The sequence below is a fragment of the Phalangium opilio genome, unplaced genomic scaffold, assembly GCF_054372755.1.
Source record: "Phalangium opilio isolate 3A_F unplaced genomic scaffold, DU_Popi_V2 ptg000077l_1, whole genome shotgun sequence".
In the NCBI taxonomy this organism is placed as follows: Eukaryota; Metazoa; Arthropoda; class Arachnida; order Opiliones; family Phalangiidae; genus Phalangium; species Phalangium opilio.
In genome coordinates, this window is record NW_028324185.1 from 2616292 (window position 1) to 2630812 (window position 14521).

The 14521-nt window shown below is 38.7% G+C and overlaps 2 protein-coding genes across 2 annotated transcripts; both read right to left on the minus strand.

The window, feature by feature from the left end:
• Positions 1–5382: 5382 nt before the first annotated feature.
• Positions 5383–6252, minus strand: LOC149656752 (uncharacterized). The gene is made up of 2 exons (XM_089844533.1): positions 5943–6252; positions 5383–5852 (listed from the first exon to the last, which is right to left on the minus strand). The coding sequence occupies exons 1-2, from the start codon at positions 6214–6216 to the stop codon at positions 5389–5391; spliced, it is 738 nt and encodes a 245-aa protein (XP_089700659.1). The 5' UTR covers positions 6217–6252; the 3' UTR covers positions 5383–5388.
• Positions 6253–6312: 60 nt separating this feature from the next.
• Positions 6313–9212, minus strand: LOC149656753 (uncharacterized). The gene is made up of 3 exons (XM_089844622.1): positions 8179–9212; positions 6920–7997; positions 6313–6809 (listed from the first exon to the last, which is right to left on the minus strand). Exons 1-3 carry the CDS (start codon positions 8857–8859, stop codon positions 6313–6315), a joined length of 2256 nt encoding a protein of 751 aa, XP_089700748.1. The 5' UTR covers positions 8860–9212.
• Positions 9213–14521: the final 5309 nt, after the last annotated feature.

Genomic DNA, 14521 nt, shown 5'->3' on the forward strand with positions numbered 1-14521 from the left:
GTTTGTGGCCGCCATTTTTTTTAAGGGGAAAAAAATTTGAGAGTGGGTCCTTTTTCGTTGCCATTTTCATATTTTTTGAGGATTTGCTCATGGATGGATTTTAAATATAATATAAAGTAGGTTTCAAGCTTTAATATAAGCCTAATTTCATAATTTTCCACCTTTTTATTGTCCCACAATCTATTTCTAAACTTGGCACTTTCTTTAAGGCGGTGAAATTGCGCTAAGCCTTGGCTTACCTTTAATTTTAGCCATTTATAAAAATGTTTACCTCTTGTTGTTACTTCGCCTTCTCGTATCGTCGTGTTTTTAAAGTTTAGACTTTGAAAGTAGTGCTTAGTTTTCTTAAATATTACTTAATTGTATAAAATTTCAATATTATAATTGCCTAAAACGTCCGTATTAACGAATTCAATGTTTTTTGTTGAAGGGACGCGCCTTGCATTTGAATTTCGTTCCCTCGAAACTACCCCCTTTAAGAGACCGGCCGCCGGAGGCTTTTTTTTAAAGCCCTCTCGGTCGCTCGTTCAGCCCTGAAAACAGCTGTAGTGACTCTGTTTGAGTCTGTTATTTACTAAAAATGTATGCGGTCAGTGTGTTGTTTTTGCATTTTAATGCTTCTAATCGTGGTGCACGTCGTGGTTTACGAATCCAACGTGTGTTGCGTAATGAAAATCAAGGGTGGATACTATATGATCTAATGATCTATGCTTTAAAAGGAATTTGACGGCGACAGTCATGCAAAAACGGTATTAGGCCTTGCCAAAAGTTGTCAGTCAATGATATAAGAAATTGACCCTCGGATATCCTCTGACTAGGAGATGGTTATAAAGTTACTAACTCTCGATTTTGGAGGTAGATACTGTCTAGTGACACTTAAAGTAACGACTTAATCTTATAAACAGACTAACATCATAAGCCCATATCGTAAATTCACCGATGTTGATATCTAAGCTTACTTGAAATACCAATACCAATTTTTTTAACTCAATGAATCTTAAATATCAACATCAAAAATTATCTTCTGAAAGAGATATCTACTTATATTCCGTTCAAATTTCTCGCAACATTTCAAATTAACGAATAGAAATGTGCAAATGAAGTTCTAACTGATTAATTGGGCAAATTGCTATATTGGTCACCATTACCGATCGCAGATAGATTTGCGCCCTTCAGTAGTGTTTATTATGCTTGTGAAATGGTAATCGAAATCTGTGATTAAAGTTTAAAATAGACATGAGCAAAAAGGGCTTTATTCATATCAACTCGATTACCGAATATCTAAATTTGACTAAAATTAACAAAATATTCTATTCATGGTTAAAAATCTTGTTTGAAGCAGCAAGCCATCTAATCCTTATTTACCTTCTTTTGAAAAAAAATAATAGGTTGATACCTCTTTCAGTAGATTATTCATTCATATTTCAGTTTCATTGAGTTTAAAAAAAATTCGTTCCACCATTGGTTAATTTTCAATATTGACCAATCGACAATCAAAAATTTTAATAACTAAATTACAAAGACCGGTTCAAAACCATATTAGTTTTGAAACGATTAAATTATAATTTTAAACATATATACTAGTTAATTCCTCGTAGGTAATTAGTTTATTTCCTTAGTGAAATTAATGCTGAATATTATATACACAAAGTAAATAAATTAACTTCTAAAATTTAAATGTAAAGTGTGTGCATTATTTCCCAATTAATAAAAGATATCCACCTATTTTCATTCAAATTAATTACTAATTTGTGGATAATGGATAGAAAATGTCGAGCTCTAATTGCGATATAGCTAAAATCAATCCCACGGGCTAATTATAATACAATATAACCTTTGCCCTATGTTTACTGTTTTGAATTTTATTTGTAAAATTTAAAACATAAAATAGTATTACAATTTTTTTTAATTAAATAATTATTAATAAATTTCAATAAAATAAATTCTGGTTAAATACATAACACTACTTTTTATTAATTTTCTGAAATTATCAGAGCTAAATATCAAAGACACATATTTAATTGCTCTCATTTCGACACAACTGCAACCGTATAGATTTATTCATTTAATAACATTTCTCATTTCTAATTATTTAAATTCAAAGGGCTGTATTAACTTTTAAAGGTGAAAACCCAGCTGACTTAGAAGTAAAAAAATACCAGGCTGCCAGGCTGTCTCTTTACACAACAGAGTTGGCCATTCTCGCTTATGAGAAATGAATCCTTGTCATATGCATCTCTGGACTTTAGGAGCTCCAGGACTTCCAACTGAATCTTGAAGGAGAGAATAATGGAGTAGAAACCCCCATACCTTAAGCGTTGCCTTTGTACCCCCACCTACGGCACCATAGTCCTCCCATCATCCCCAGCGGCTAGGTAGGGTCGTGCCGGACGAAATTGTAAAGGACGCTCCCTCTATCTTAAAAATAGAAGCTAGTTCTCATTCAAATAAAATGGCGCTACGCGGCAGCACTTAGCAATCGCCTACGGAAGGGTAGGGGCGTGCGCGAGGTACACTGGGAGAGATATGGTGCCGCAGGTCGCCCATCATCATTTCCAATCCATCTGACTCCCTTATCCCTGACTGAATCAGGGTGGGAAATAGGGATTTTTTTAAAACTAGACATTGGGCCAGCGACCCCCTGCCCAGGAATAAATGAACTGGTCCATGACCATTGACCAGGGCGCGGCGTCTGCTAAACTAAAGAAGTGGGTAATTAAAATAGTTGAGATAATGTCTGGACCCTGGTTACCCTAGAATTTCCTTAGTTGTCCTGTGGACCACTGCTCACCCTTCGATTTAATTTTTAAACTGGTCATTTTCCCTGTGCCACCGCCTTATTTGCAACGCTGAACTGAAGATTTCTTTTGACCGGACCATAGCCTACTCGATCACGCGCAACACGTCGCAAGCTGCTTGCGCTATAGCGCGAGTCAGGGTGGGAATTAAGGATTTTTTTAAACTGGACATTAGGCCTGAGACCCTCCTGACTTGGAATAAATAAACTGGTCCGTGACAATTGGCCAGAGCACGTCGTCTGCTAAGCTAAGGAAGTGGATAATTAAAATATTAGAATTTTAATGTGTGGACTCTGGTTACCCTTGAATTTTTTAGTAGTCTCGTGGACCACTGACCCCCTCCGATTTAATTTTTGAACTGTACCAGGCAATTTTTAAACTCGTCATTTGCCCTGTGTTACCGCCTTATTTCCCACGCTGGCGCGAGTTGCTTTGCGTTGTCGAGTGCGTGATGGAGCGGGCTATGCCTGGAGTCCCAACCCCCGTTACTTACTACCAAAATACCCACTAGCATAGCCCACTCGATCACGCTCTCTTTTCCCCGGCTACATATTTTGAAGAGGGCACTTTTTAGGCGTATTTATTAACAATCTTGGATCACCTTTGTGGACTTTTAGGGTAGCCCTTATAAACTGAGTCGGCATTGCCCTGACTATTTTGTGTTTAAGGTTTATAAGCTTAATATCAAACAGACGTTAGTTAATGCTACAAAAAAAGTTCGAAATTGATAATCTCGGATCGTCTTTGAGAAGTTTTAAGGATATCCGAATTTCATATTGGGCTTATGAAAAGTTTGAGCTAAAGGTTAAACAGACAAATCAGCGTTTTAAAAAATTGTGTAAAACTGTCAATTTGGTCCTATTTGTGGAATTTTTAGGGGAGCGCCTCGCGTTTCAATAAAGGGTTGTAAAAAATTGTATTATGTTAATTACAATAAGAATACAAACTTTCAATGAGTTACGTTTTTATTTTTTGGAGTATCATTATAAATAAATGACTGATTGAGCTAAAGTTACGGTCCCCTTTTTATATGTTTCTGCTTAGTGTAGATTTTGAAAATGTAAAACAGTTTCTTAACAATCTTAATTAAAATGAAGACTGAAGGAGCAGATATTAATAAAAAATGTCTTGATTAGAATCAAGTCCTAAAAAGTATCGATAAGACTGAGGTTATCACTTGTCTGAAGGATCAGATATTAATTTTTCTTTTTAATTGAAACTTAAAGGCATGCTTAAGAAAAAAACAACGTTCCATTACCGTTTTCCGTTGAAATAACTTATTTTACAGGTAATCAATTTCAAAAATTTACTTATCTCGGGTTTTCGGGCACAATTCCATTCCCCCAAAACATTTTATCATTACATTAATTACTTTTGAGAGATAACGTGTCAAAATAAGCTTTAAAACAATAAAAAACTGAATGAGCGGTCTGTTTAGCCATGACCAAAACCTTCAAATCAGTGTTGCTAATGTTAGAAAGTGGATGTTCCCACTTCCATTTTAAAAATTTGCCGCATTTCCCACACCCCCTTTTTTACAGTCATATTTATCTGGACTATTTTATCATACTAAGTTTAATATGGAATATCACTCCGCATGGCTTTGACAATATGTACAAATGCTATAAAGCTTTAAAATTCTCAAAATATGCTTTCTTTTTTTTCAGTGCCAAACTTAAAATCACCGAATTTATTTCAAAATGTCGCTTGAAATTATTAAACCGGATAAAATTTTCGAAAATGCACTAATTTTAACTGTGCAGTTAAAATTAGTGCATTTTTGAAAATTTTGCACTATTAACCCTTGAACAGGAAAATTCCGACATTTGATTGATTTCGGAAAAATATTACTTTTTCCCCACAGAGCCTAAAACCAAACCTAAATCTCCCACGATGTGGGAAATTACCCACACATTGGCAACACTGCTTTAAAAACTTACAACAAGCACACTTTCGAGACATGTTCTGAACAAATTAGTGCTTAACCCTCTAATAGTACGACCACGGAGAATTGATGTAAACTGTAGTTGAAATATATTCATGTGCGACCTGCGGCACTGAATGGTCTCTAACCATTGTTTGAAACTAGAGAGAGAAATAGTGAGCAGCATTAATCATGTCCTGAGCTATGAGAATGAACAGTATGACTGTTGACTGAAGTACACTAGACATTACATCATTTTGCATAACCACGAGTAAAAATCTAACTGTCCCTACTTAATTTTCCGCCATTGTTTTAAAACGTATCCACTGCGAAGCATACCGGGCACAAATGAGGGAACCTTTTAAAACTCAATGTCATACACGTACTCTCTCAAAAGTAATTAATGTAATGATAAAATGTTTTGGGGGAATGGAATTGTGCCCGAAAACCCGAGATAAGTAAATTTTTGAAATTGATTACCTGTAAAATAAGTTATTTCAACGGAAAACGGTAATGGAACGTTGTTTTTTTCTTAAGCATGCCTTTAAGTTTCAATTAAAAAGAAAAATTAATATCTGATCCTTCAGACAAGTGATAACCTCAGTCTTATCGATACTTTTTAGGACTTGATTCTAATCAAGACATTTTTTATTAATACATTTGGAATTATTCCTTAATTTTAAAATGACCATGAGCGTATGTAGACACCCCATCGATGATGAATCTCTTATCATCGCAGGGGTTAAGAGCGAGTTTCTTCTGAGTGATGGAAAATAGTTCGTGTTTAACACTGACTATCCTCTTCATCTCCTCAGTGGTGAGTTTACGTTGAAGCAGGCATTCCTTGTATTGAGCGTGACGTATCTTCTTTTTGACTACGCGACGACAGATTCCCTTCGCCGTCTTCTTTTCACCTTTTGCCGACAGGATGCTGTACATTTTCGGTCGCAAGCCGCAGAACTCTTGAATCTGGACGCTTTTGAGTTCGTCCTTGAACTTTCCGAGGGCCTTCTTGTTCTCTTCGCTGAAGAGAGGATGTTCCTTGGGGTAAGCGGAAAAGTCGAACATCTCCTTCATCTGGGCAAAGTCCCGGGGCAAATCGTCGGTGAAAATCTGATAGGTCAGGCTGTCTGCAATTATACGTAAAAAACATTTAATTAGTTAAAATTGAAAGTAGAAAAAAGGATTTAAATCTAGTAAACGTTTTTAAAAAATCATACCTGTGTCGGTAAAAAGAAGTTTGAGGTCGTCGCCGTATTTTGCCTTCATAGTGTTGTAATGGAAGTCGTACATGACCAACTTTGAGAGGTCCAAGATGGCGAAACCGGTGTATATGGGTCGGTCCAACTTGAGGGATTTCTTCAGACGATGGATCCCGACCAGCTCGTTCCTGAAGATGGTGAACCTCTGGAATGTCGGTGAACTGGCCTTCTTGATTGCCATCTCCCGGGTCTGGACAAGATCAAAGTTGATCCTGTTGCGGAGGTTTTCCATCGTCTTCCCGAAAACACTGTTAATAGATGAAAATTTTGATTAATTTACGTGTGAAATAATAACTTAGCGTAGCGTAGATGCGTACCTATTGTTGGCCTACTTGAAAAAATCCTTCTCAAAGTCGTTCACTGCCTGCTTCCTCTTCTCCGTGTTGAACTCGATAAATGGTTTTAACCACGCACCCTGCTCGAATGTGAGTATTCGATGGATTTTCCCCAATTTCATCCCCTTAGCGATGTAAAACTTGAGATTCCGGTAGTGGAGAACATATTTCTCCCTATTGTAGAGCGAGGGAACTAACTTTGGAAGGCTATCCTGTACGTTAATTTTCAGTTTGTTCAACTGTTCAATCGAATACGGTGAAAGCTCATCCGCGTTAATAACTCTACGTTCGGGTGCTAAGGGTAGACAATTATGTTCTTCGTGCAAACTTTCCGGGTACTCAAGATCCACCTCCAGGATAAATCCCTGAGGATCATCGTCTGGGTGATTCAAGATAATTTCACGAGTGAAATCTTGACATGGTTGAATCCATCGAAATCCTCTCATCGGCAGGTGATGACATATTACGGTGCCGTAAAGGTTATTACAGTCTAGGTAGGTAATGTAAGAGCTACGTCTGCCGGGTTGAATGTTTCGGGGAGATCCTTATTATTGGCTATGGCTAGTCTATGTGTAATTAAAGAAACGCCCCCTCTTATACCCTTCTCAATAAAGAGATGCATATCTGGATCCTGGAGTAGTTCCAATTTCACTTGGGTCATGGGAAGTGCGCTTTGCCAAGCGAAACCAGGACCTGTATATGCATGCGCGCAATCTAACTTGTAATATTCTAGACACATAGCCCTGAAACTTTCAAAAACATCCGCTAGGAGCAGAACGTCGGTCTTAACGTATAAATCATGGTACTCACCGAGGTTAGTGAGTTGGAATTTTTCCCAAACCTTTTGAGCTTGAGAATAATCTTCCTCACTAACCTCTTCGTCAGTTAAGGAATTGAAGAAGGCATCCTTGGGTGGCAACTCGGTCTCGTCGAATTTAGTCTCGCAGTCGAAGTAGTCATAGGGGTAAACCTGCTTCCTCAAAAGATGCGGAACTTCGTCAGCGCTGAAGGCAGAGTTTAAACACTTGAACTTATCGGCTCCTCCCCGAGCCAAATTCGATACGAGTGTCTCTAGCGATGCCGGCATGAACCTAATTGAGTCTAAGAATCGTAAATTACCCAGAGAAAACGAAATGTACGTTTCGGAATTCGTGGGGATACACGTAATCTTGTGATCTTTGACCAATCCAATTTTGTCCATGATAAGATGAGCATCGTAACGAGATAAGTTATGCATGAAGACCGGAACGAAATTCCGGTCCCTCAGTTTCAGGTTACACGAATTATGAGCAGCTCCCCTGTAGGCTCCGTTAGTGTGGTCGTGGTCACGAACTTTACAGTCATTTACAGTGAAAGGCTTGTTACATAAGTAACAAGATTGGGCCGAGGTGAATTGCGCCTTTTCTAAGTTTGATAGATTCATGGGGGCGTTATCTTTAATCTTACGCTGAATAATCGCGTCTTCACGCAAAAGGTTTTCTAAAAACTTTTCCGTGGCATCTATCCCTCGATAAGTAACTGGTTTAGAGACTGTACCGTCGTGACTAACAATGACATAACTAAACCCACAGGAGATATGCTGCGAAGTTTTCGTGGTTGAAGAGAGGTCGACATCGGGATCGCATCGGTAAACTTTACGGAGAATAGACTCGAAATCGGCATAGATGACGTATTTAACCTGTGAAAAATAGAAAGAAAACTATATTAGATAAAATGTAAACAAAACATTCTCTCTCTCCCATGCATCTTATCGTCTGCTTTATTTATCTTGCTATAGGCGCCGTCTAACGTTAGCCTCAGTAAACTATTTTGGCGCGCTATTCAAAATACCCTGATAAATAACAAAAGTTTTAGTTTACCTTCTGTTGCCATGCGACGTTTTTGAATTCCAGAATAGGTTCCTTTACTGGCATCTCGATCTTCTGGGGGCCGTGTATACTGCACTCCTTGATGTGGTCCTTGTAGTTTTCCTCCGAGTTTACACCGGAGAATCGATGCAGGCAATAGCGGCAATAATAGTTCGTGTGCCCGTTTGCGGTGAACGCCCTCGCTAGAAGTCGACTCATGCTTCGGATTAAGCAGAAATGCTTCTTCTCACCCTCGGTTAATAGCAATAAATCTACTTGGCGTGGTTCCTCAACTCTGTTGGAACTCACGTAAAGGGGGAAGACCTCTTTCTCGTATCCGAATACATTAATCGAAAGGTTATTAACCCGTTCGAAATTCTCTAATTTACCGGTATTTAATTCCACGGGGAACGTAATACCGGCCATGTCCAATTCATTACTATACTCTAGGTACTTTGTTACACGATTGGGGTGGTTCCCATGGTTAACAGGGTGTAAATGTGCCAAAATTGACCATAAGAAACACTTATTGTCTGTATTTTGCACATTTAATAGGGCATTTTTAGCTAGAAGACTTTTAGGGGTTTCAAAGTACGTACCCCCGTGAAGCGGGAGGTACGCTATGATATTAATCTGCAGGAAGAGAATTTTATCTAAAACCCACCCGCTACCTTGCGCTTCGTACTCCTCCATTAAACGTTTCAGAGTCCTAATACTAAAGTCTATCTGTCCGGGGATAACGTCGGAGTTCAAAATAGTAAGGTTGGGTTCTATGATAAATTAAATTTTCTACTTCCTCGTCAGTGTCGGCTAACTGACGGGTGTAGCGAGACCTGACAGTTAAATACCACTTAATCCCTCTATCCCTAGCCAGTTTATTACGCAAGTAATTTTCGATCGCTGCCCTATGTCTACCTACGTACAGCTCTACGTCTGTCTCAGTCGCTACGGGTGTGAAACGTGCACAAAAAATAGCCCTACCGAGTACTTCCAGTTCCTCCAGCTCGTCGTGAAGAGGAACTTCCGGTGACGCAACGATGGGTTCCTCCTCCTGCTCTTGATTCCTCCTGCTGATCCATAAAGCGATGGATGTCGCGGTTCTCCTGGCTGGAAAGGGCTGGGAAGTCATCCTCCTGGTCCATGAACTCGTTCAGGGCACGATTTCCATCGTCGGACAGCTCATCCAGATTTTCGCAAACGGCGGATGGAGGAGTTCCCAGTAGAGATCCATTGATGACACCCTCTTCTCGGTCCATGAACTCGCTCAAGGCACGATTCCCATCGTCGGACAGTTCATCTAGATTTTCGGGAGAAAGGTCCGACGACACCCTTCGAGTGACGCCGGAAAGGGGGCCGAAAACAGAGGAAGGAATAGGGTTGGACGTGGACCGTTTCGGCCGCTTCGTCTCAGGAGTGGATGGGTCGGACGTGGACCGTTTCGGCCTCTGCGTCCCAGGAGGGATAAAGGTAGAGGTTGAGGGGCCCGAGAATGGGATAACAGGAGGAACAAAGGTGGAAGTTGATGGACCCAAGAATGGGATAGCAGGAGGAACAAAGGTAGAAGTTGATGGTTCCGAGAATGGGACAAAGGTAGAAGTTGATGGGCCCGCATTGTTCATGAGGGGGTGTGGAACCTTAAAGTTAGAGTGTCGGGCAGCCGCGTGTAACGTTAAATTCGCAAGTCTGGTAAAAACGGCGGGACATTGCGTGCATGGGTATTTAACACCCTTGTGTTTCTCCCTTTTATGTCTCAAAAGTTCCCTGTACCCTTGGTATGAACACTCACAAATATTACACTTAAACATTCTCAAAGAATGAATGAGATAAAGATAATCTCAGAAAAATCGCAAGTACTTGTAAAAATCACAAGTAATTTCGGTACTAGCCCGTAAATTTTTTTCTTACCCTCTGCAAAATAACTTGCAACAGCAAATGTTACCAAGTATTGAAAAATACTATAAAGCAACTAAGGAGCAGGATGGAACTCGTCTGAAGTCAGGAACAAAAGTGACTGAGTTTGGACACGTGCCGGGCTTTTATACTCTTGCCTCTTGGCGTCGTCCATCTTTGCCCGAACTATCATATGGGTTTTTCCGTTGGCGTCAAGTCGAAAGCCGCGCCATGTTTCGAAATTCACGCCAAGTTTCAATCTAGTTTGTTTACTTACAAGTTTCCTAGCATAAACAAACATTGCAACCCGAACTATCACCCCATGTCGACACTCGGTGCTAGAGTTTCCTACAAGCGCTTATCATGATTTCTAATTATTGACATAGACCGTTTATTTACCGTCCGAGTTTCTCTATTCACGTTCACCGACCTCGAAAACCACACCATGTTTCGAAATTCACGCCAAGTTTCAATCTAGTTTGTTTATTTACAAGTTTCCTATCATAAACTAACATTGCAACCCCAGTTATCATCCCATGTCGAAACTCAGCGCCAGAGTTTCCTACAGGCGCTTATCATGATTGATATAGACCGTTTATTTACCGTCCGAGTTTCTCTATTCGCGTTCACCGACCTTGTTATTTACATTTCCTATCCTTGAAATAGGCCTATCAATAAAGAGAAATTGGTTTAAGTTGAAATAATTTCTAAAGTTTATATTTAGAAGTATTAAGTTGAAATAACTCCTAAAATTTGGAATATGCCTATATATTTAGTTATATAGTATTAAATTTGAATATGAATAACTCCTAAAATTTGAAATAGGCTTATATTTAGGTAAATGAAAAAGTATTAAATTTGAATCTTTATTATTTAAATTCAATGTATTACAAGAATTTTTTAGAGTTGCATACACTTAGAGAAACGATTTGCTTACAGAATTGAAAACTTAAGAAAGTGGAATTATTAAAAATATTAACTATCAGCTCGATATTTAAATTAGACACGGCATTAGAATAATGTTCATCTACACGTTCACTCCATTCCGTCATTATACAGTCATGCTGTAATTGTGAAGGATGGTCGATAATGCAGCCGTTGCACGAATTCTTTATTCCCTCAGTTAGTTGTTGTATTACTATTCCCTTAATCGCACTCTCCACACGTTTCGCTTCGGTAATGAATGTCGTCACCTGAATGTGTTTTTCCAATAGCTTCTCCCATAGGAATGGTCCTATGGCAAATCCATTCCTAGTCGGGTATTGGATTCCGTAGTTCGCTCCTTGACCCTGGATCACTTGGCGAATATTTAACATCTTCCTATCCTGATAAGTTACAAGTTGAATTCGCTTGTCCATCGATCCCTCGAAAAAGCACGTGGTGGGTAGGGCGTCGTCCTTCTCGAAAAATCCGTTTATGATGTCCTTCATTCCGTAAAGTTGCATATATTCCTCCTCGCTTAATACGATCCCAGTTGAGCCATCGGTCATTCCCAGTCTAATCCTACAGTCTGCCGTCACACTGACTGATTTAGTAGAAGAAATTTCGAACACGTTGGAGTTGTCCCTAAATATTCACATTAAATATGGTAATCACATTAAATGTGATACAAACCAAGATTATAGTACTAAGATTTTATTGGAAATTATACTTACATTTTCAGATCTGGATCGGCACTTCAAGGAGGGATATAGAATGTCTTATCTTTAAACCGTCCTCGTCTTTTATACTTTAATGTCACGTGACTTTCTGACCATGTAAACATGGCGCTCTTTTTAGACCAATCATGTTCTTATAGTGAACATGGCGTTTAAACCACGTGTATGACAAAGGTTATTTACCACGTTGCCGAATATGACGCTTAAGCCTAACATTGACGCCATGATTAATTTACTGACGCCATACACGTCATGTGCGTTTCACTGACGCCACAACAAGATTGGAGGGAAAATGTTTGATTCACTGGCGCCATAAGAGGAAAAATGATGTGGGCGCCCATTGACGCCATATTTATTGGTGCCATCTGGCACTGTCTGACGCCAGTGGCCCCAATTCGGTACTTTCTATCTACTATTGATAGACTACAGGTAGCTGAATCTTTTCTAATTATGGATTTAATAATTTCTTATTACCGGCTAAGATATCGACACTTTCCACATTGGAAATGTTTACATTTCAGTTCATCTTTTGGAACATTTGTTGGTGGTGTAAACCAAACAAGGCAATCTGATGACTGGTATCGTCTGAATGGAAAATCTATCTTTACCAGGTTTTTAATGTCGAAATTGGAACACTCATTCTGCCAAGACGAGAATGTTAGTTATGCAGCAAATAAGATTCAAAATTGTTTAGACTTAAATACCTCATCTATCCCAGGACAAAAAACTCTATCATTGCCTAGTTCTGCTAAGCCTTTGTCAACTTCGTGGAAACAGTAACTTACACCATCGTAAATTACAAAGTGGGAGCTAGTTTTAAATAATGTAGTAATTGTCATGACTCCGGCTGATGGAAAAATTAATTGAGTCACTGTAATTTGACATTGACACTGCGCAATCTTCTCCAGATACTTCTAATAGAGGTAGCCCATCGCTATTCCTCTTGTGATTGAGAACAATACCAACTGTCACAAAATTAGATATGTTAATAGAAATTTAGCCGCTTATTAAAACTTAGTCTTACCTGGTTTTAACTGCCGTATATAATTTTCTATCACCGTAAGTGGATTTCCAAGAGTATTTAAATTCAACCGTTTTGCCCTAGCAAAGTTATCATCACTGAGATCCAGTTTTCTTTTCAATGAATCCGTAGTATTTTCTTGGCATAACGACATGCTTTTAACATGAATGCAAGTTTGCGTTTTTCTAGAGCACATTTGTTTGATGAAAAAGTCACACTGAGTTGAGGCAGTATTTACAAAAATATTAGGTTCTTGCGATTCCGCAACACTTATCTCCTTATCATTATTTAATAAATCATTTGGGCTAAAGTCCTCTGTTTGAGTCATAACAGTTTTCAAAAATGAAGCTTTTTCATATTGACTGCCTTTGCTTAAACAGTATTTCAGGTAGAAATTACATTGAGTTGAAGCTATCTTTGACGATCCCTGAAGAACTTTTGCCGCAGGTTTCTTGGGAGGCATATTTTATCGTACGTAATTTAAATTTAAGTTTAATGGATTGTAAAATACTTTTCACAATGAAAACCGCACGGGCCTAACAAACGCGAACTCCGCAGAGTGCAGACATCATTTTAGCAGAAAGTTTTTTCTCGGAAAATGAACTACTTTCTATCAGCCGTTCATCCGGTTTTTCACGTGGTTTTTTTTGACATCGTGATTGCCTTTCATTTAAGACAGAGTCGTGTGCTTAAGAACTATCATGGATTGTACAGCCAAACCCACGAAATTTGAATATTTACCCACTTTATGTATGTAATATTATTAACTTTTGGTACCACTGGCAACACTTTTGCCTTTCCATAGTCGTTTTATATAAGAGCTACTTTAGATAGCAAGAGTTCATGTGCTAATCTTCTCAAAATAAAGAAAACGGTGCGTTTGTGTTTAATTTTTATGATCATTGTTGAATTACCGCTCTTATGGGAACTTCACTCATACCGGAAGTAGTAGTGTGTGCTTTCTAGTTCTTTCGAGGACCGATAAGGGGGCGCTATTATCAGTCCGTGTGTTACACAAAATCGGCAATGTGTAATTTACCGCCTTTGTTAGGGACCACCTTAAAAACTAATTTTAAGGAATTAAAATCAAAAAATAATTAATTTGAGCATACGTCATTCGGAGAGGTAAAAACCGGTGGTAATATTTGTCACAATACAATTGGTCTTTGAGCGACCATCGAAAGCGTCCAAAGCTGCGTTTTGGTCCAGTCATGGGTGAATCAAGAAGTGAAAAGCCAGTGAACGTATAATTTAAAATATCTTTGATTTTTAACCAAAATTCCACTCGCTACAAGAGGGGTAAAAACCCGACGTAATGAAAAAATCGATCGCTTTTTAAAAGGTACATAATACAAGGTTACCTAGAGTAAAATTTACTCTTAGAAAGGGTAAGTATTGACGAAGGAGATCCGTTTTAAAAAATACGCACTCGCTACTCTTCCAACATTGAGTATAACAATTAGGAATATTGATCAGAAGGCGTCGCTTAAAAAAGGAATCAAGGAACCGCGTCTTAGGATTTCTGCTTAATGTTAACCATTTTGCTTTTAATATCTGGTGCAGTTTAAAAAAACGGAGAGTGATTAAAAGAAAGCTCAGCTCAGTTCAGGTTGGTGGATTGAGACGCGTAACTCTACGTCTGAATATGGGATAATCGCGCGTTATCAAAGCCATCCAGTTCCTACAAATTGATTTGACAGATTTTAAGAATGACGCTGGATTTTTGGCTTAAACTTATCGAGTAAACCCTGAAAATTCACGGCAGATAACGAATAAAATATCGGAT

Excerpts from the sequence above, each read along its gene's own strand:
- LOC149656752 (XM_089844533.1), bottom strand. The coding sequence starts at position 6,216 with ATGGAAAACCTCCGCAACAGGATCAACTTTGATCTTGTCCAGACCCGG. Across the intron at positions 5,853-5,942 it reads ACTTCTTTTTACCGACACAG|ACAGCCTGACCTATCAGATT; the intron begins GTATGATTTTTT and ends GTATAATTGCAG.
- LOC149656753 (XM_089844622.1), bottom strand. The coding sequence starts at position 8,859 with ATGGAGGAGTACGAAGCGCAAGGTAGCGGGTGGGTTTTAGATAAAATT. Across the intron at positions 7,998-8,178 it reads ACGTCGCATGGCAACAGAAG|GTTAAATACGTCATCTATGC; the intron begins GTAAACTAAAAC and ends TATTTTTCACAG. Across the intron at positions 6,810-6,919 it reads GCATCTCTTTATTGAGAAGG|ACTGTAATAACCTTTACGGC; the intron begins GTATAAGAGGGG and ends TTACCTACCTAG.